This window comes from Gallus gallus, chromosome 2, assembly GCF_016699485.2.
Source record: "Gallus gallus isolate bGalGal1 chromosome 2, bGalGal1.mat.broiler.GRCg7b, whole genome shotgun sequence".
NCBI lineage: Eukaryota > Metazoa > Chordata > Aves > Galliformes > Phasianidae > Gallus > Gallus gallus.
The window spans coordinates 50,571,482-50,593,973 of record NC_052533.1 but is presented as its reverse complement, the minus strand read 5'-3'; the positions used below and the strand labels follow the sequence as shown (position 1 = coordinate 50,593,973).

The following is a 22,492-nucleotide window of genomic DNA, read 5'->3' as shown; positions in this document are numbered from 1 at the left end:
ATGTATATATATTAATTTTGTGCTGCTTAATTGGCATACAGTAATTTTTAGTTTCACTAATGTAAACTGAAATGAAAAATTAAGTTGATTTTATTTCACCTGTAATTCATTGTAGCTTATTTTTAGATGTCTAAATAGTTTTTAATAGTGATGTAATCTGCACGTCAAGAAGCCATGAGACTTGGACATGAGCAATATGATTCATTTTTGAAGAACTTTAAAAGTATGCCTAAGTTAACAGAAGGACATATTTATACAAGGAGTGAACTAAAAATTATATCCTCTGCAAAAGGATTCTTCAGCAGATGCATTTTCCTGAATTTGAAAATAATCCAAATTTGCAGATAGATTATCTGGTATATCCTTAGCATGATAGCAGACTAAAACAATTTGCTAACTAGTAATTAAATATCTGGCAAATACTGCATTTGAACTAAATCAGTATTATCTACATCTAATAATATCTATATCTAGCTATGCAATAAAACAAGTTGGAGAGTGTCTTCCTGACTCATAGTGTTTGCATTCAGTCTGATTTTAAGTTCTATTCTTTAAATGGATACAGAGATCACCACTACAAGTTGAATCCACGATATTTTGTCATGCTAGACAATTAGGAGTTTCCATTAGATAATTACCAGAAGTATGTCTCATACAGGAAAAACAGTCAATTGCTGATGTAACAGGATTAACCAATCCAGCACTCTGATCCGGCCCACTTACTTTTGACAGACACTATATGTGAGTGTACACACGAGAAGTACAGTATAAAGCTTCGCATTATAAGTACCACAAAGAGGAACTTCAGCAGTTCTTAATGCACAATACAGCAGTCTGCTTCTCAGAGTGAGGACTAGAGAGGTAAAACTTTAAACCAGCTTTTTTCTTTTAAAACTAAAACTTTTAATTCATGTGCATGCTGTTGCATATTGCTAGGGCAATGCTGAATGAATGTATATGCAGAGCTTTGCAGCTCAGGTAATTTTATGGAAAGAATCTGAACTGTCATTTGTGTATTTATTCAAACTGTATTTTTAGACATGAACATGTATGTATGTAGGCATGCATATTTGTAAGTATGAATGAACTCTCTATCAGTGGTACCAGCAAACTCTCTTTTAGAAAACAATGCTTTTAGAAAGTTATGCTTGAACATTAAATCTGTCATCACCATGGCATGCAGGTATGTTACGCTATACCTATATGTAATAGACTGTGATAAGCGTACCTGTTAGATAGGCAAGCAACCTACACTGCACAGCAAGAACTCAAATGTACTGTCTGTCTTTTAAATTGAAATATGCCTATCCCTTACTTTTCATCAGACACTTCTGGGATAGATGCTATATTAGAACTGTAAATAACTCCTTTAATTTTGTCATCTGTTAGTACATCTAATCATGAATGCGTATTTTCATCTGATTTTTTTTTTTTTTTTTGGTCCAATTAAACTTTTAGTTCTATTTCAAGCTGACTTTCAGACTTCATGTAATTACAACAGACTTTGGGCTGTTCACAAGATCCAAGAAATTTAGATGTATTATAGCGAGGTTTGTGTTACAAAGATGTGTTTATAAGAATGGCTGCAGGGTTTATAATGCTGACAGACCTGTAAGTGTAACAGTATATAACAGTATAGCAACTGAGGTCAGTAAAACGCAGATGAGGGTGTACTGTGAATGCCTTCTAACAGTGAAAGACTTATAAAATACCTTAATTGAAAAGGACTTGCAATATATAACATTTGTAAAACTTGGTTGATTTTTCAATGACTTCTGTATGTTTAACTTACACTAACTATAATTCCTTGCCTGTCTCTCTGCCCGCGTGCCTGTAGCTATCTCACAGAAACGACAGACCTTACAATGCTTATCTTTATAAATTATTATTTCCCACTGAAATACAATGGTTAGTAGTAATATACTGACAGTGAAATGTTTGCTTGGAAGGAGGTAAGCACACCTGAGAAGACAGAGATGTGTGTGTGAGAGAGAGAGAACGAAAGAAGGTAAATACCAAAGAAGCAGAAGCTTTGAGAAAATCAGTAAAAGTTAAAGTTCAGTGTGAAAGAACCTCAGAAGTTAAACTCCATCAGCTGTAGTTTTCTCAGCTTCTGTTACGAAGTCCGAATGTTAGGGAGTTCGTTAGCTTCACCCTTGCTAAGTAAGGTGCAGAACGGAGATGCTGCTGAGGTAAAGGCAGTATGAAACCCTAACAGAGACTTCCCACTGCAGGGCAGAAGCCTCACTGGAATAAACTGCTAAGGTTCTGCTGACATGGACTGGAACTCTGGCTCCTAGCAGTGCTTTAAGATTGCATTTCACTCATTATGTCTTATTCTAATATTATGAATGTGTGGTTTAAATGAATGAAACAAAAAGTTCCTTCGAATAACAGTGGGCCAAATGTAGAAGATCTTACTCAGTCTTCACTCAAACAGAATTATTATTGGCACTGATGAGGGATTTGCTTCAGTCAGGAGCAAGTATGATTTGGCCAGATGACATGTAATATGTTCCGTCTTCAAAGCATTTTTCAGACATTACTTGATTAATCCCAAACCTAAATAGGAACTTCTAGGCACAGACTAGCATAGTAGCAGGGATGTTTCTGGTTCCCAAATAGTACCTTTGCACATCACAGATCTGTGCCCTACCAGCTCCTCCTGCTCATGCGCTCAGTGCCTGGCTTGCATTCTGCATCTGGAGAGCGTATCAAGTATAATAGAGCCCTCCAAACAACAGGATTATTTTGCTTCTGTCAGATCTCCTGCCAGTGTTGATAACCTCCAGCATTTACAAGTGAGCAGAAAAGATCTTTTCTCTTCTACTCAAGGCAGAATAGCGTTCTGCCCAAAATACTCTCAGCCCCCGCCATCATCCCCATCTTGTTCACAAGCTATTTAAGATCTCCTGCTAACCCAAACAATACCAGACAGGACAAGAGCAAGGTGCTCATTAATAAAAGGTTCCACTCTTCATTCATTCATGTTTCCTCTGTTTAGTTAAGCCAGTGATACTGTTGAAGGAATAAAACAAACAAACAAGAACAACAACAAAAAAAAAAAAAAAAAAGAAAGAAAGAAAAGAAAAAAGAAAAAAAGAAGAAAAAAAAGGAGGGGGCGATGACAGCCAGGAGGGAGCCAGAAGGGTCATACTGGGAAAAAGGAAGAGTAAATTTACAGGAATTAAGAGAGGTTTTAGAGAGGAGGGCAGAAAGCCTGAGTAGTGATATTTGAAGAGAGGTGTGTGTTAGGGGAGCAATGAGCATAAGGAAGCCAGCCTGCCTGTTCCTCCCCCTTCCTAATCATAGCCTTTACTCACAGACAAAACTCCCTCCCTCTCCCATTCACTCACTCACTTTAGGCCAATCCGTCCTCTCCCTCTCTCTCCCTCTCTCTGTGTCTCTCTCCTACTCTGAGACAGAGTCAGAACTCTTCTCCCTGACAGCCACTAACATCTACAGCACTTATTGCATTCAGAGAGGGAACCTGCAAACAAAACTTCACAGAAAACTTTTGGTTCTTGTTCCAGAGAATTTGCTGAAGAGAAAGAAAAACAAACAAACAAACAAACAACACAAACCAGCCCCCCAAAAAACTGTGCGTGAAGGGGGAGGAAAAGCAGGGCCTTTTAAAAAGGGAATCACAACAACTTTTGCTGCCAGGATGCCTTTGCTTTGGAAGAGAGGATTTTTGTTGGTGATTTGCTGGATTATAGTGAGGAGTTCCCCAACCCCAGGATCCGAGGGGCACAGTTCAGTCACTGACTGTCCATCATGTGCCCTCACCACGCTCTCGAAGGATGTGCCCAGCTCACAGCCTGAGATGGTGGAAGCAGTAAAGAAGCACATACTGAACATGTTGCACTTGAGGGACAGACCTAACATCACCCAGCCGGTGCCCAAGGCAGCACTTTTAAATGCCATCAAGAAACTCCATGTGGGAAAGGTGGGAGATGATGGCTATGTGGAAATAGAGGATGATGTTGGAAGAAGAGCAGAAATGAATGAAGTTGTGGAGCAAACCTCAGAAATCATCACTTTTGCAGAATCAGGTGAGTGCTTAAAAACAAAGCTGTAAAATAGCCTATTTGCCAGAACTGCAATTAACTTCTTTTCTTCTCTGCAGCAGTACTGCTTTCTGTGAGGTTGTGAGATGAGACCTGGGGGAAGGGAGGACGAATGGGATGGGGTGGGGGGGTGAGGGGGACTCTGAAGGAATTTGATTTTTCTGACTTAGTCTTGCCTACAGATTACACTTGCTAGGCACAGGCAGCCACACAGGGAAGACGCTCTTTAACCAATCTCAAGCAGAAAGTCAGGCTGCAAAGGGGTGCTCCAAACTGCTTCTGAAACCAAAGTCCTTGCACTAAAGTACAGGATTGCAGTGCTGATGGTGAAAGAAAAAGGGCTAAAGGCATTTGGGGATTTTATAAGGACAGAAAAGTGAGCTGCAAACTACTTGAGAAACTGCCCTTTCTTTTAAAAATTATAGTGGAAGTTATAAAATCAGATGAAACAGCTTTAACTTTTAGAATTGAGAGGGCATTTTTGTTTTCTAATTTAACACAGCATCTTCGGCAATAAAGAGTTGCAGGGACTGTCAGATGAGTTCAATAGAATTGGACAAGTTGCTGTAGCTGATCCAATTTGTAATGCAGACTTCTGCATGCTGGAAAAGAAAAATTCTGCTCCTAAACTGCTTCTGCCAAAAAAAAAAAAAAAAAAAAAAAAAAGCAACCTTGATAGGTTATATTTTGAACTTTTTCACAGTTCTGTTTTTCCCTAACTCTTATATAGTAAGGGCTAACAATGTAGATATTTACTAATGCCTATCAGAAACAGCTTTAAAGTTGTAGTTTACTGTCTTGTTCCTACATGAATAGGACAAAAACTCATTTTAAATCAGTGTATGTGTATGTGCATATGTATCTGTTTGCATATGCTTGTTTATACATGCAACAATGTCAATATCCTGCAATAACTCTATCATCTAACTAACAGCAACTTTTTATGATGCTGTCTAGCCAAAGCATTTTTCCTGTTGCCAAGACAGTTTTAAAAGAATGTCATTGTTTTGTTTGGTACAGCATATGGTAGGCAAAGTATGCAAAGGAACACCAAGCATTTTTGTTTAAAAGTTTGCTGCAGCAGTATAAACAATTAAGACAACACTCAGAGTTTCCAGTCCTGAAAACCTGTTGACTCAGATGTTCTGTTTGCAGGGAAGCCATGCATAAGAAGTGTGCATGCTTTTAAGAGCAGACATTCCTGCTGCCTGTCCAATTTCCAACTGTACAGAGAGCCCTCGCCTTTGGCGTCCTTGTCAATATACACATTATCAGTCCCTTCAGCATGCAAGCACAGGCTTTTTTTTTTTTTTTTCTTTATTCTTTTTTCATCCCCTCTACTTCAGAAAGCAGGCAGACATCAGTGTCAGTGGTCCCTAGAAGCAGGGGTAGCTCAACCTTAGTTTAGAAATGGGCTTTTAAAAGCAATGAAATCCCTACGAGTCAGATTCCCCACCTGGTATTCAGCAGCTCGTTCTGAAACACATATGGCATGAGCAGTGGTTTCTCTTCCCTGTGTGAGTTGCAATCATTTGTAAACACATTATTGTCTCTCCTGAGCTCTCACACAAAGGAATTTGGAATTTGATATATGCCCACTCAGTACGACACCCTCCAACAGCGGCTCTTGAAGCCATTGGCTCTCAGGGCCACGTGAGCAGTGAAAATCATGCCCAAGCCCACAGGCTGGCCAATAGTTCAGCCACTGATTTCCCCTGCTGCAACAACCCCACACCAGTGCATCACTGAATTTGATTTACATAGTATTGTCTCCTAGCCAAATTCATTTAAGAACACTTACGTTATCATAGAATCAGAGAGTCATAGTTATGGAGCATGTCTGGGACAAATGCTGTGTTCCTATGCCTTTCCTTCCCTCCTGTCCTCTCCAGCTCCCCACCAAGCCTGCCCTGAAAGGCTAATACAGCCCCGCATCCCATACCTGCTAGATTTTTATCTGCAAGAAACAACCTAGAAACTGAGTTCTAGGTTTTGGCTTATCATGGAAATGTTAACTCCAGTCTGTAGAGAGACTTCAAATTGTTGAAACATTATTTTTCATCTGTAGCTGTTCGTAGTTGGAGTCTCAGTAAAACTGGTGGACCCACCATGCCTTGCTGGTTCCAGTGCTGCCATAGCTTGAGCAAACTCTTCCTGGACTCTCTTTCACTTCTCTACCAGCAGTATTGTGTCTCAAATATTAAAGCAATATTATTTATTCTTTTGAGGAAACTGAGGCAAAAAGAAGGCAAGTGGTGTGTCAGATAGGAATTATTAGGAAAAAAAGACGGGAACATAATATAGCCACATGAACAGTTACCAGTGTTCACTCTGTAGAAACTGGAATCAGTTTAAAGTACAAAGGAAGAAAACTGAGTGTGTTACTCTCACAGTCAGATTAAAGTTCTTCCTGCTTTTAACATGAAACTTGCTCTGCCTCCAAATAGGGGATAGGAAATCAATGAAAATGAATGGAAGCATATCACCTTATATCAAATAAATGTCTACGGAAAGAGAAGTAAGACTTAAGGCTTTTTGCTCCTTTAGGTATAACTTGACATAAATCAGCCATTCCCTTTACCTTTCAGAAGCTATGTTTACTGCTTGCCTTCATAAAAAAGTAGTATTTCCATCCTTCATTAACTGTATCCTCAGACATACAGTGAAATTGAGTGAATGAACAGATAGTACCCTGTGCATGTGGCTTTGGCTTGAGACTCCTTTTTTTATGAAAGAGACTAAAATTCAAGTGAGCATAGGATACAGACAGTTAGGGGAGAAACTACATGCAGTGAACTTGTCTGAAGCACAGGTGTAGTTACATCCAGGAAATCAGCAAAATAGTTGGCAGGTAATTTTCACAGCTAACAAATCCAGGCAGATCTTTGCAAAACTAATGACTGTATTGAGCAAAAGTTTACAAATGCACCCTACTGTCCTTTGGCACTCTTACAAGTAAAACATGAAAATGATTTTCTACTTGCATATCAAACTACAATTACTAACCTTGATTAGTTCTGCTATGAGGGTAGCTGTGCCAGAGCTCTGTGGGTTCCTTCAAGGACTTAAAAATTATTTTGAGGAGAGGGGTCATATACATTTGCAACAAACAAATCCAACAGGTTCTATAACTGAGATAGCCTACACTCAGAAAATATGGTTGTCTAGTAAGTCCTTCATTATTTTAAATAGATAGCTGATTAAGCAGACCTGGGATTTTTCCAAGTAAATTTGATCCTGGCAATTGAACTGCCAATGAAACGGGTTGCTAATGTCAGCCCCTGAAAAGTTGATGGGAATTACTGTGTAGAAACATGGAAATCCAAAGTCTTATCATTAGGTGAACTGTCAGGGGGGAAAAAAAGAGAAAGAAAAGTGTGACAGATATTTACATCGCTTCTGCTTTTTTGTACCCCTCCACACAGTTGCAGGTGAACTGCCTCAATCTTGTAATACCTACTTTTATTTTCAGATATGCGTAGGTGCACACTCACAGCTTTTCCTAGGAAGATGCCTACTTCTATAAAGCCAGGCTGGCAGATCAGGAGGAGGAAAAGGATGGGCCACTCATGACTCTTTAAATCATTTCGTCAGTTTGCTTTTGGAAGGCAGTATATTTAACGGTATGGCTATCTGTGCTGAATAAGGAACGGCCACGAGAGGGCACAATCCAAAGGCTTTTTGCTCCATGTAGGCAACCTTCCTGCAAACTCCTATTGTACCTAACTGAATCCTGAATCCTAGAGATCTTTATGCTCATGTGTAGCTTCTCTGAGTGGAGCTCTTGTTTCTCGCTTCTTGGTTATTTAAAAGGCAGAGATTCACTGCAGTGGAAGACTGCAAGTAAAATAATGCACTGGAGGAAAAAGATAAAACTGATTAAATGATGGAAGCTAGTAAGTTCTGGAAATCTGAAAAGATCAGAAATGTTCATTATTATTTTTTACCAGATTCTGTGAAATGTGACCGTGAATCATCATCTGAGCTGATTTTCTCATATCTTTTTTTAAAGCAGCTTTTAGAAAACATGTCTCTTTCTCTCCAGGTTTTTTTGTTTGTTTGTTTCGTTTCGTTTTTTTCCTTTGGCATACTTTATAAAAGATTTCAAGTTTAACAAATGAAAACAAGTTGCTTCCAGAAGAAGAATGTCATTCTGTATTGATCTGTTTCATTGTAACAAAATGTGAGAATTCAGGAAGGCTGATTAGTTTGAGAACAATTTGAGAAATCATGGATGAATCTGAGAAGGTGGGAACCAGCTTATAAAAAGATATCTGACAGGGAGAGAGAGAGAGAGAGGGAGAGAGACAGAGAAAGTACTGCATGGGTCCCTGTTTGTGGTAAGCTATGCATAGTGTTTGGTACGCAAATGTAGCTGGAAATATATGAGTATGTATTTGCTTGTATTTGTGTAGAAGCATGTCCAGAGGCATGAATATGCCAGAGAAGGCACACTTACATACCTATGTAGCTGAACCTGCAACACTGTAATGGAAATAGATTCCTACATAGAAGTACGTGCATTCATGTGACCTCTTGAATGAAGGATATACACACACTGCGCACATATAAATTTATGCTGAGCAGTTCTTCTACCCAGTTATGTCTATATGAATATGCAAAAACAATCTCATGTCATGCAACAGAGTTTTCAAGATGTAACTCAGAAATGAGCCTTAGTCTACTGAAAGTAGCTGAAAGTTTTGCTGTTCACTTCAGTGGACTTGTGACTCAGACCTTAACACACAGAAATTAAGCATTTTAATGAACAGAGAGGCAGCTTCTGATACATTTCATCTTAGAATTTAAAACAAAATGCCACCATTGTGTAAAAAAAAAAAAAAAGAAAAGAAAAGAAAGAAAAGAAAAGAAAAGTCTCTCTTTTCTGAGAGACAGAGGCTTGGTATTATTTGTATCTTGAAATATGTTATTGGTGCAAGTGATCCTAAACTTTCCTCTGGCTATTTTAGATGTAAATGTAAAAATCAAATAACAAAAAATCTCGACCAATCAAACACCTTTTTTATTTCTAAATATTGAGGACCATTTGGGGGAAGGGCTTTCAATTTGGTAGGTGCTTTAGACTGTGGATGTAAAGTGTGTCCCTCTTGACAAAATAGCAAAGGAGAGTCAAGGTTCACCAGGACTGAATTATTTCACATTCTGAATGACCTTGTCAATGCCCCTTTGGGTTGATTTTTCAAGAAAAGTTATTTAAATAAGGTTGCTGCTGCTTTTTCTTCCACAAATGCTTGGGGAATAGTTCGTTTTCTTGTTTTTTGTTTATTTTCTTTCTCACAACAAAAATCCCTTTTTGCTTGGAGAAAAGAGCACGTGAACATAACGATAAAGTGTTTATTTGTGTCATAATTCCCCCTCCCTTTTCTAGAGGCAACAGTCACCCGGACAGAGAACAGAAACAAAACTGTGCAACCCAGATGACCAGTCACATATACGAGGTGTTGAATAGTTAGAATAAATCATTTGTCCGTGATCCATAGGCTGAAATGCATTCATAGAAACAGCCACAGCTTAATCACAGTAATAACACATTTGTAATAATCAGCCTGCTCAGGAGATAATTGTCAGACGATAACAGTGTTAAATTCACTGAATAAATTCTGTGCCATGAACAATTCATCCAATTCCAGTGGTCACTCATTAGTAAACATTTTGAGCAATTATCTCTCAATAACCATGCTCCTCTCTTCACTTTCTTTAGAGGAACCTTTCTAGTAGCCTATTTTTTTTTTTTTCTGTCTCCTGGGGAACGGAAATGAGAAGTGAAGAGAAGGATGCTTTTGAATGTAATTACACATTGGTACGCAGCACAAATTCCCCCAAATCTAAACATAGGCAGTAGTAAAGTTAGCAACTAAAAAAGGAAAAAAAAGCTTGCTTTGTATGGAAAAACAGTTCACATACAGTATAAATATAAAAATGGTTCAAAATTAAGCAGTGGTGAAGAATAGAAATTTAAAGTAACAGCACCTTCTTCCACACAGCATTTTTGAATGGGAAATTTAAATGCTGCATATTAAGAGAAATTAAGAATGTCACATGACAGCGTTAGGAAGCATAATCACTTTCATTGTAAAAAAAAAAAATCAGTCTTAATCATTTAACAGCATGTGGTTATGGGGGAAAACGTAATTTAAAGTATTAGCATTTTACTCAAAAATAAACAAAACAAATAAACAAAAACCTCTTATTTGTATAGTTTCGGTCCTCCCTTGAACGCATAGCTCCAGCTAAGCAGGCATGACCTTGAGGCAGGTTGTACACTGCAAATCAGTAGTTTTGACTACACAATTACATCCAGTGGTCCTGCAGGAGGGATCCTTAGCCCCCTGCTTGCTGGGCCTGGCCTCAGGCCCTCTACGCTGCCCTGTGCCATACCCACATTTGGCTGGGAGCAGGCCAAGCCTCTGGCTTGGGCCCTGAGAGCCCTTGTGAAGGCTCTTGCGAGTGAGGTACCTGTGTGGGCACCTCACCCACTTTTGGTTTTCTAAAAGTCCTAAAAATGGTGTGTGAGCACTGAAGAGAAATACATATACGAGCAAACATACAAGCTTATATAGTGATGCAGCACTCTTTCCATTTAGTAACTCCTTCCATTAAACCTTTTACCATGAATGCACTATGTCATAGGGCTTGTGTTTTTAACCATTTCTCTTGGCTTTTGCTGCATTCCTGGTGCTGCTGGGTGGTTCCATCAGTATCCTTGGCCTTCTTCCTGGAAGAGACTTTAGCCCAATAGCAGAGAGGTGGCCTCTCCAGGACACTGGGAAGCGGAGATCAAGAAAAGCAATCATGGGGGGCCCAGTGTAATCCCTCATCTCCTTTTTCAGCTGCTTTCTTCAACAGTAACAATCCAGCCTCTTGACTCTGCCCTTTATAGGAGTGCTGAAGTGTTGAAGGCGTTACCACTGTTGATCTAGGGGTATTTCTGCAGGAGTAGGGCAGGAGTAGCAGGATGATTACAAATGGAAAAATATCCCTGTAAATAAGCTGTGGCAGATGAAAAGTCAGGACAAAAGGATAAACCAAGTATAATTATGAAAGTGATACTGAACCCAACTTTCAGGAAGGTCTCCTTTTTCCTTTCAGGTAGATGAACAGCATATATCTGTAACAGTTTGAACGGGGTTGTTAACTCAGACCAGAATGAAAAGACTGCTACATCCCTATGCAAAATGAGGATAAAATGAAATTCAGCAGAATTTTGGTCTTGGAACACCTGAAGAATATACTTTATTGTAGTATAGAACCTTTTGGAAATATAAAGATCCTGTTATAAAGCGAATATGTAATCATCATAAGCCAGATTCAGAGATCTCCATTCAATTCTGATACAGATCAAACTTGGATTTCAAAATGAACTGGTCTGAGCTTAAGTAACCTCGCAAAGACTGCAGGATTCATGCCATTTGTGCTGTGTGATTGCAATACATTAATACTGAATGTGGAGAGAATTCAGAAAAGCTCAGTTTTTTTCCTGATGTGAAAGCATGCTTCTTGTCCCCAGCTCCAGACCATTCCCAGTCTCCTTGTAAAAAGATCTGAGAAAGGGAATGATTTTTTAAATTGTTATTAAACCTTTCATTAGCTATGCAGGTGTGAGGACTCAGTACTTCATACCATGCCATAATATTAGGTTCATACAAGCTTCCTGCATCTTCTCTCTTCAGGAGTTGAATCAACCACTTGTGTGTGAAAATGCAGCTAACCACATCCAGGGAGTCCGTTACTGTAGGTAACAACCTACAGGGAGGCTATTATCCCTGAATAAGGACAGGTCATATGCTCCCTTGCTCTAGGTTACTTCCCTGCAGTGAAAAAAGTATTGCAAGTAGGCTCCCATGCCTTCACTTTCTAACATCTTTAGTTATGAGAAAAAAACAACTTTCACACTTACAGGAGCATATGAATCTTGTTTTTCTTAATGTAACATCTGTCAGAAAGAACAATTGCATTAGTACACTTGTGGACCACTGCATAAGTTAATACGAATATTTACTGTTGAAGATATGTCACTTTGTAACTACTTTCAGTTCCCACTAGAATGGAAATTACAAAATATGAAATACCGTGCATGAACACTTATCAACATTAAATTATTCAGTAACACAGGGTCTTTGAGCTTTTCTGGTCTGCTGGGCGATGCAGATTCTTCCCCAGTCAGGCTAGCAAGCACAGCCCAGCTGCCCTTGTCAGAGCACATGAAAGGGCCCATTATTGGTGTCCATGTCCAGTACAGATGGTCTACTTGTGTCCAGGATACCTCCTAGCACCAGAACTGTGGTCTGTGCTCATCGTGGCACCTCAGGAACATAAAAATAAGTTTTGTATTTCTCATTGTGGCCATATTTCTGTATATAGCTATTTACCACCCTGGTCTGATTTGCTGTAGGGAAAGAGGAGCTCCTGGAGTCACCCACTCCCCTCAGAAAGGGTTCATCAGCACTGTGTTAAGGAAAGAGATGAGTTTGAAAGCAGCAGCTTGCTCTGTAAGATGAGGTCTGGGAGCTGAAGACTCAGGCTGGATGAGCGGCCCACCCAGGCCTTAGAAGCGTCCATTCTGATAGAGCACATTAATAGAGCACATTCTGTATAACATCCCTATGTAGAGTGTAGCCAATCTTTAGAAGCAGGTTTGCTTTGGACTGGCGGAACGTCACTATACACCTCCACATGCTCTTGAACCCAGGTGGGTGGGGATTAGTGTCTTATCAGCTAACCTTTAATCCAGGGCAGCTTTGCCAGTTTCATACCCAGAATGGAAAAACTAATGATACCCTACGATAGCTAACTAATGAAATTTCAGTCATTACTGAACAAATCTCATATTAAAAAATACTACAAAAATAGTAACTCTAATGCTCTCCAGAGCTTACTCTGTCTTTTCTACAATTTATTTCCTTTTCTCAGTCACAGTCTCATGGGTTCACCTATCTGCCTTGGAAGTTAATGGAGCTAACTTTGGAGATGTACATCAGCAAAGTCTGTGAGAAGCAGTTAACACAAACCATGTGTTTTCCTATCTCGTTGACAGAACTGAGTCTACAATTTCACACTCTCATCTAGAGGGAAAACACAAACAAAACACTGTACCCGCCCTTTGGCCACTCTAATTCAGACATGCTTGTCTCTTTGACCTGGGAATGTCACCAGGGAAAGCTGAATATGTCAGTGCCAGGACTTTGCAGAGGAGGAAAGCAACAGGTAGCTCAAGGGGCAGTACAGCCAACTTACAAACTTTAGAAACCAGAATAGTCAGGAAGCTCATACTAGAGGCGTTCAGAGGCAATGGGAAATGAGGAACAGAGCCTTGCTGCCACAAGAGCAGTTTTTACTTTATGTTCCAATCACTTCTTTGTTCACCACTTGCCCTTTCCAAGGTACAAAGTTCTGTTTCCCTGACAAGCAAAACCATTGCACAGTGAAACAGATCAACAGTCATGAGTTGTTCAAGAATAGTATCAGCGAAAAACTGATAATTATGAATATTGCTTCTGTCTAGCTAAGGTGAGATATCTGTGTATTTCAAATCTGTGACCTCTGTCCTCCATAATGAGAAAGAACAGAAGATGCTATCAGGGCCTTTCCTTTTGTAATGAAAATAGAGAAGTTCCTCTCTTAAAAAATAATATCCCTTCCCCCCAGCAAATTCATTCTTTCTTAACTTTTTTATGCTCTAGTGATCAAATCATTAAACAGCCCTCATTATTCATTCCAACTTCTGCCAGGGATATGAGCTCTGTATCAGAGAAACACCCCCTCACCATCATAATCATCATCATGACATCTCAGCAAGTTGATACAATTATGCCAGAGAACCATCCTCATAATTATACAGTTCTTTAGCTCATTTTTTTTTCAGTGTATTCACCATTACTATAATCATTGCAAGAACAGTGTGTTAAATTAAGAACAGAAACTACAGCTAACATCTCACAGGATGAAGAGTCTGCCTGCTGCAATTCTGTAATTCTTTATGATTTAGCTGCTAACCTCTCAAAGCTCATATTTTGGTATTTCTTTGTTTTTGAGAAAATTGACATTTACTACTCATTTTAAGACTCACATGAAGATGGTGTTTTACAGAGGGAGAAAGGACAGTCCTCGCTCCCATCTCATTTTCAAAAGAATTGTCAAAGAATTGGCAGGACTGGAACCCACTCCCCAGCTTTAGCAATTAGGCTCAGATTTTGTGTATGGTACTTGTAGTCACAGACTGTCATCACAAATACGTTTCTGCCTTTCAGCTAACAGTGATCACAAAGGCAATTCTTAGCAGCTACTGGAGTTTATTTGCCATGAAATGCTTTGTGTGAATGAACATAAAGATCTCACTTCTATAACAAAATGTTTAAAATATGCTACTGGAAATGTTAAAATATGACACTGAGAAACAACAGACAAACAAATAGCTTTCTAAAGAGAGAATCTGCACAAAAGAAACTGAGGAGGGAATTAGGTGAGGGAAGATTAGAACAGAAGAATCATAAAAATTTGGAGTCAAATAGGAAATCTAGTGATCTCCGTGCCTGCAGTAACAGTGAAGTCTAACAGCATGTAAATCGACATACTAACTAGCTCTTCCTGTCTATTTTCATTTACCAAATCAGGAACACCCAAGAAAACGTTGCACTTTGAGATTTCCAAGGAAGGCAGCGAATTATCAGTGGTTGAACATGCTGAAGTATGGCTCTTCTTGAAGGTCTCCAAGGCCAACCGGAGCAGGACAAAAGTCACCATCCGCCTGTTTCAACAGCAGCGGCAGCCGAAAGGCAACTCTGAAGGAGCAGAAGATATGGAGGATATGGGGCTGAAAGGTGAAAGGAGTGAAACTCTGATTTCAGAAAAAGCAGTAGACACTCGAAAGAGCACTTGGCACATCTTTCCCATCTCCAGTAGTGTCCAGCGACTCCTGGACCAAGGCAAGAGCTCCTTGGATGTGCGGATTGCCTGTGACTTGTGCCAGGAGACTGGGGCCAGCCTGGTGTTACTAGGCAAGAAAAAGAAAAAGGAAGATGATGGGGAAGGGAAAGAAAAAGATGGTGGAGAACTCACAGGAGAAGAGGAGAAGGAACAATCGCATAGGCCCTTCCTGATGATGCTTGCCCGGCACTCAGAGGACCGCCAGCACAGACGGCGGAGGCGAGGCCTGGAGTGTGATGGCAAAGTTAACATCTGCTGCAAGAAGCAGTTCTTTGTCAGCTTCAAGGACATAGGATGGAGTGACTGGATCATTGCACCTACAGGTTATCATGCTAACTACTGTGAAGGAGAGTGCCCCAGCCATATAGCAGGCACATCTGGTTCATCATTATCTTTTCACTCCACTGTAATCAACCATTACCGTATGCGGGGCCATAGCCCCTTTGCCAACCTCAAGTCATGTTGTGTGCCCACCAAACTGCGGCCCATGTCCATGCTGTACTACGATGATGGCCAGAACATCATCAAGAAAGATATACAGAACATGATTGTGGAGGAGTGTGGCTGTTCATAGACATGTGTGTGCACAAGACCCTTCTCTTTATGTTGAGAAGAAAATGTTTTAAAAGCCCAAGAAGAGGAAAGACCTGGCATGGTATATAACCTTTCTGAATGAAACAATCATCTGAAATTTTAAAAAAATAAATAAATTAAAAGGAAAAAAAGAAAAAAAAGAAAAAAAGAAAAAAAAGAAAAAAAGAAAAGGAAAAGAAAAAAAAATAATAAAAAAGACTTATGGAGGAGAAAAGGAGTACAGCTATCAAGAGGAAGAAAGCTTCATGAACCCAGGCTTGAATGAGATTCATTTGAAAGGTGGTATGGGTTGGGGAGTTCCTCCTTCCTTTCAGTACGCTCCTTATCTTATTAGACAGTATATTAAGCATTAGTTATTACTAGAGGAGTTGTGTTCTCTCTTCTGGTTACCCATCAGTTCAAGCCTTGGTAGCAGCTCATGTAACCTGCAGCAGTTTGGACTGAGTCCAAAACGTCACTGAAATTCCTTGAAAAGCCATGTGTATGAACACTACATTCACTGGCACTTTCCTCCCAAATTTACCGAGGAACTGAGTAGGTGTGTAGTGTTTGTGTGGGTATATATGTATCTACGTATTTATATACATATCTTTATACATACAGACACTACACACTTACATATATTTACTTTAATAAAGGGACAAAATTGTGCAGGTGTATACACCTTCATCTTCTGCACTACAATTACAAAAAGAAAAGAGAAAAAAGAAAAAAGAAAAAGAAAAATGAAGAAAAAAGATTTAAAAAGAGCGAATGAAAGAATAAAAGTTACATTTTGTAAAGGTGCTTACAATGTTAGAACTATGCAACCTAGTTGGTTTGAAACTGTTTACCTGCAAGAGAAAGAAAAAAAAAAACAACAGAAAGACTTTTTTATAAATGGAAGTAACTTGTTTAAAAAAAAAAAAAAAACATTCTTCAGTGAGAGATACTTGAAAGGAATATGTTTGTCCAGTTACTGGAGCCAAACATTTCTATATTTTGTAAAAAAAATTTTTAATCGTTTACTATTTGCACTACAGTGGTGTCTGACCTGTCTAATCCTTATTTAACAAACATTTGCAAGGGAGGGTGGTTGGGTGTGGGAGGGGTTGAGAGCTGCACTTATTGTGAGCTATACAAGAACTGCTACAGCACACAAAATAGCTATTTTTATTATTATAATAATAATTATTATTTTGTACCTTAAAGTGAATAGACATATACACCAAAGACATTTGTGTGAGCCTCTAAAAAGTCTATTTGTGGTTGGTACCATTCCACCTGTAATAAGTTACAGTTTGAATTAAGGGTCAGTTGGTTGGTTACATTCAGGGTAGTATATATGCTAACCAGTTAAATTAAAATTCTACCCTAAACAGGAAATTGCTGTTTGGAATAAGCTCAGAAAAGCGCTCTGCATGCAAGGCGCTTGGATCCACAGTCCATCTAAGCCTAATTATACTTGTTTTGCATGTACAACACTTAGACTTATCCCTGATGCACAGAAACTGCATCACTGGGAAACAACTTTATACAAGGGATATACATATATATATGTATATATTTCTATATGTATATATGTGTGTATACACAAGGTATAAGCACTTCTGGCTTCACTTTAGTGTTCTTAAAACAGTGAATGTTTGTGTGCAAAGCACGGTATATTACAAACTTGTTTGTTTGTTACTAACAAGCAGGAGGGAGCGCATTTAGAATGGTATTTGTGTGAGAGGAACCTAAAGTTGTGGTGTACACTTGGAAAGTACTGATGTAAAACTGCAAGCAGCTTTGGGCCCCGCCCACCTTCACCCCTGCAAATACAAAGAGAATGGCAGTTGTGGTCGGATTTCTGCTTGAAATGCAGTCTTCAGCAAAAGGCTGGCTGTCTCAACCACCACCCTCTAGCACGACAACTCTTAATGGGTTTGCGCATTACCTGTAAAATGTAATTTAATTTTCAGTATCAACACCTAACCTGAAGGGTCCAACCCTTAGGGCATAGGTAGATAGGTTTAAAAAAATTCTATTGCTGTCATATTTAAAAGAATGTTAGAGTTATAACTTGTGTCTTTGAGTAGGGGAAATAGAAGAGGGAATGGGAGAAACCTTTTGGCCCTGTTTACACTGAATTTGATAACCCTGAGCCTGAACCTTTGGACTCTCACAGGTTTGCAGGACCAAGCCCCTATTCACTGCCTTCTGATAGGATGGGCTTTCAAAGGCCTCCCAGCGAAAGTAGCTCTAACACGGCTCCCCTCATTGTTGAGAGCACAGTTTGTAAAAATATAAAAAAAATAAAAAGGAAAAAGAAAAAGATAGCACAATTTAACCCAGTCACATTGGCTAGGGATAGTGTGTTAGCACCTTCATGGAGGGACCCATGTCTAAGCAGTGTAATCAGGGCCTTCATTTGTTGTCAGCCAAAACTGCTTGTGTGTGTGTGGTGTGGGTGCACTCCATGTCTGTGTGTGTAGGTGTGTGGGTGTGTGTCCCTATTTGTATGTATTGATAGAAACTTTAAAAAAAGAGAAAAAAAAGAAAAAAAAGAAAGAAAAGGAAAAAAAAAGAAGCCCTTTCCTCAGTTGAATAGATATCAACATACATGCTTATAGCTAAGTTTTCTATCTAATTTATTCCACAGTATTTAGATTGCATAGTACAGCTAATCAATTATACATATATGTACTTTTTATACAATGCATTTTTACAGACCTATTTGCAGTTTGCAAAAAAAAAAAAAAACTTCAAAAAATTGTAACAATTGGGTAAACACTAAATTTGTCACTAAATTATTCTGTAAAATATCAAAGTTTTCTGATTTAAATTATTTACAGAAGGTGTTTTTTTGTTTGGTTTGGTTTGGTTTGCTTAGTTGTTTGTTTTGAGGAGTTTTATTCCTGGAGGGAGTAGGTAAAAAAAAAAAAAAAGATGCACAACTAATTTATCTTTATAACTTAAACCAAGTTCCTGACTCTGTTTAATTTTAAATAAGTAGCAGAATGGCTATTTTGTTTTGTTTTGTAGAAGGAGAACCAGGCTCTGGAATGGCAGGAGCAGGAACATAACCTGTGACATCTGAGGAGAGCACCTTTTATTTTACTGAGCTTTGGACCAGGACTTAAAATTAGGTGCAGATTATCCCTCCACACTCACTAATATCAACAGGCTCATTGACAGCTCCTTAAGAGAGCAGTAACAGTGCTTATATGAGTAAAGGTTAGCCAGGCTGCACCACAGATTCCTTGTGCTGTAAGCAGTGTGAAGAGAGAGAATGGATTTTGAATGAGTGGTACCATATCCAACACCATTTAATTCAACTAACTGTTAAAACTATGCTGCTTGCATCATGGGTTGTTCTCTGAATGTAGTGGCAAGGGAAGCAGGTGAGATGGCTCATGTTGGCAAAAATTATTCTCAAGTGTGATGTGATTAGTTAGAGAGCATCAGAGTTCTGAAATCCCAGCACCTTCCCCAAAAGAACTATGACAAAACTCCCATTGGCTGCAAATAAAGTAAGTTGAGGCTCATTGTCTTCTTGTCCAAAGCTGACAGAGCCTTTAAAATGAAGTCTGAGTTTGATACCTTCTTCTGTATGGTGCACTAGGGCTGGCCCTGGAAAGCACAAAACTAGCTTGAGACAATTTCCATGCGGGAAAAGAAAGAAGGATTTTACATGTGGTGAGTGTGTTTCATAATAGGTACACCAAAACCAGGAGAAGCTTTTTCAAAGCAAAAAGTAACTATTCCTAAATCCTGCTTTTTAGCTTTCATCTGTGTATGTATACTCTTCACAAATTGAAAAGGTTTCTCCCTCTAATCTCAGTTGTGGAGTTTTGGTTTGTGAGCAAAGTTATTTAAAGCAGAGGAGAATGAAAAACTATATGATAAAATAAGAAATTGTGATGTTAGTCAAGACTGACTGATTCCAGCAAAACATCCTACTCCCATTAATTTGGTTTAATTAAATCTGCATGTACTTATAACAGCATTAGAAATTGTTAGCATATTTAAATAGTTTTCCAAGGGGATGCAGTCTCAAAAATTACTTCTCCTTTCAGGTACTACTATAGGGAAAAAAAAAAAAAAAAAAAAAAAAAAGCTTTTAACTACTAACACATTCCTTTCTGTATAGCCCATTTCCTGTTTATACTTAAAATGTATTTTCAGTATATATTTGATCACAGAATGTACTTATTTAGTACCTCCACAATCTTCCTGCTCCAGGGCTGACATTTGGTGGTCTTTTCCCCTGTCCATGTCAGATACTCACTGAATACACAGGCCTACAAAACTGGCAGAATTACACATTAGGGTATTTCTTTGGGAGGGATGAATGTATTCGTATTCTTGGGGTTTAGCAAAAGGAAATGTTTACAGAAGCTTATGATTATTCTGCGCTTACATGTCACAGCAGAATACAGATCTAGGGCCCAAAACTGCAGAACTGATTGAAATGGGAGTTTTGTCATTGATTTCAATAGAAACAGTCCCTTAGCCCACCACTTCAAACTCGGACTCTTTGTCTTTAGTTAAGATTCAAGCCATCAGGTTCATTTAACTGTGACACCACAATGCCACACAGAGGCTAGCAGCAATATCTCTGAGTTAGAGAAATTCAGGCACGCGTAATGTCTATGTGCAAAAGAAGAATTTTTATGGACTAATGTTACTCATGTGGAATAGTGCCTTACTCTGTAAGCAATGCTGTTGATTTCAGAGTGTCTCCTGCCCTAGAAAGTTACCGGCAGCATGAATAACATGAAAGGAATCTATTTCTGGAGTGTAGGTAGAAGAGATGTGACCGAAATTAATAATTTCCTTAAGTTAAGCCTCATGTCAATACCATGCATCAGTATAAGAATCAGATGCTAATCAAGTTCCCGACACTGAATGAACTTTACTCCCAACCTACTCTCATTGCCTTACACATGGAGTAAAAAGGTTTTCAGTTTGAGTAATGAAAATCATAATTTGACCTTTCATGAACAATTATGAACAACGTTTTCATGGGCAGAAACAAGCAACACTTCTGGGTTATATAACTATTTATTTTTTGAGATACAGTGAATCCGTGTTAATTATCAGTGGGTTTCTTTGTATTTAAATACTTTCAAAAACAATACATTGACGATGGGTTGAAGATATATATATGTATGTATGTATATATACATATTATATATATATATCTACTATATATATATACACACACAACCATATATATGTATATACATATATATATAAATTATGAAAGCCAAGATATTATGAAGCCTATTTTGTTTTTATCATTTTGTGTTTTGTTGTTGATATTATTATTATTATTATTGTTATTATTATTATTTTGCATACTACATGCAGTGCTTTAACCAATGTCTGTTTGGCTAATGTAATTAAAGTTGTTAATTTATATGAGTACATTTCAACTATGTCAATGGTTTCTTAATATTTATTGTGTAGAAGGACTGGTATTTTTTTTTATTTACATTATGTTTAAAGAGGTAACAGTTTGATATGTTCTCATTTGTTTATATTAGAAGTTATTTATTTTCACGGCATTCCGTCTGGTATTTTGATATTTGGAAGGCATGCTACCTATACTTTGTACAGTTAGTGGGCAGTATTCAGCAGCTCCCGGTAGATCTTTAGGCCCTATGTTAAATAAAAGACCTGTTTGGGATTTTTATTTTAGATCTTTCTTATTGGTTTGCCAGGAGCACTCAGTGCACTTACTGCCAGACACCCTGCCTGCGTGACCAATTTATTCCTGCTGTATTTACCCAGGACAGAGGACCAAAACCACCTCTGGTGTAAGTCCGGTGACTTCAGTGAAGTTACAACAGAGATGTCTTTGGCTCACCGAGAAAACGCTTGTGCAAATCAGTGCAAAGAAAGGACAGAGAGAAAGTGAGAAAGAAAGAAGGAAAGAAAGAGTCTTTGCATTTGGAATGGGATTTCAATGTATTAAAAATATTTGGGACAGCTACTATTTTACTTGGTTCTTTTTGTTATTTTGCTCTTTCTTATACAATGACAGCAACAACACAAGTGAAATAAATAAAGGGAGTTTCACCAACCATTGCGTAATCGTCCCTTAATACACATTCCTGGTTGGGAAATACATGGGAGTTCGAAAAATACCAGAAAAGTTTAACCTTAGAGGGGAGACATATGGATGCCTCTTCAGATGCAGCTATGTAATGCCTCTGTCTCTGATGTGACTATGCTAACTGTTCAGTCAGACTCCTAGTCCTACGTTTAATAAAATTTTAGGCTGTTCACTTCTTGTGAAATGCAGCCAGTAGGAAAACTACAGGCAGTGTCAGGCCCTCTGCCCATGGGCCCTTAGGTCTTCAGCTATCACCCTAATTCCCTTGAATAACCTAGAACTAGATGCTTACCCACATAAAAGGAGAATTTGTATTTCCCAGGCAAAATTGCAAGGATGTCAGTTCACATGCACTAGTTTATAAATTGATTAGTAGGCAGATGAAGTGATCAAAGAAACCTGCTCACAGGCAGGGATCCCTGGCCTGAGTGAGAAATCATCTGAATACCCCTGTATTTGAAAGTAAAGTGTACTTATGAGGGATTTTTACCAGTCATTGCATTCCTAGGGTGATAAATGGACTCCTGCTACATTCCAGTGGGCTGAGAATCAGGGAACAAGAATTCTGAGGTTGATCTTTAAATGGATTATTTGCACGGTGCTCAAACACAAGCCACCACAGCCATTAGCAGGCCTTTTAATAGTCACGCACTGCAAGTTGTTTTGCAAAGGCTGGAGAAGTGAGATTCTTTTCTCTTACTGAGAACAAGTTTTCAACAGATCAGTGCAATCATGGTTACAGAACATCTTTGTTTCAGAGAAAATTAAGATATGATTGAATATTTGCTTTCTTTCCTTT

General features: G+C 38.6%; 1 protein-coding gene across 2 annotated transcripts; it reads left to right on the top strand.

The window, feature by feature from the left end:
• The first annotated feature begins 796 nt into the window (after nt 1-796).
• Nucleotides 797-21,567, top strand: INHBA (inhibin beta A subunit). Of its 2 annotated transcripts, NM_001396543.1 has the most exons (3): nt 797-861; nt 3,534-4,055; nt 14,702-21,567. In NM_001396543.1, exons 2-3 carry the CDS (start codon nt 3,668-3,670, stop codon nt 15,586-15,588), a joined length of 1,275 nt encoding a protein of 424 aa, NP_001383472.1. In that variant the 5' UTR covers nt 797-861; nt 3,534-3,667; the 3' UTR covers nt 15,589-21,567. The 2 variants fall into 2 exon arrangements, with proteins under 2 accessions (NP_001383472.1, NP_990727.2); NM_205396.2 differs by lacking the exon at nt 797-861 and having other exon boundaries at nt 3,355-4,055.
• The last annotated feature ends 925 nt before the right edge of the window (nt 21,568-22,492 follow it).

Coding starts and splice junctions, on each gene's coding strand:
- INHBA (NM_001396543.1), top strand. CDS start 3,668: ATGCCTTTGCTTTGGAAGAGAGGATTTTTGTTGGTGATTTGCTGGATT. Junction 4,056..14,701: donor CATCACTTTTGCAGAATCAG/GTGAGTGCTTAA, acceptor TTACCAAATCAG/GAACACCCAAGAAAACGTTG.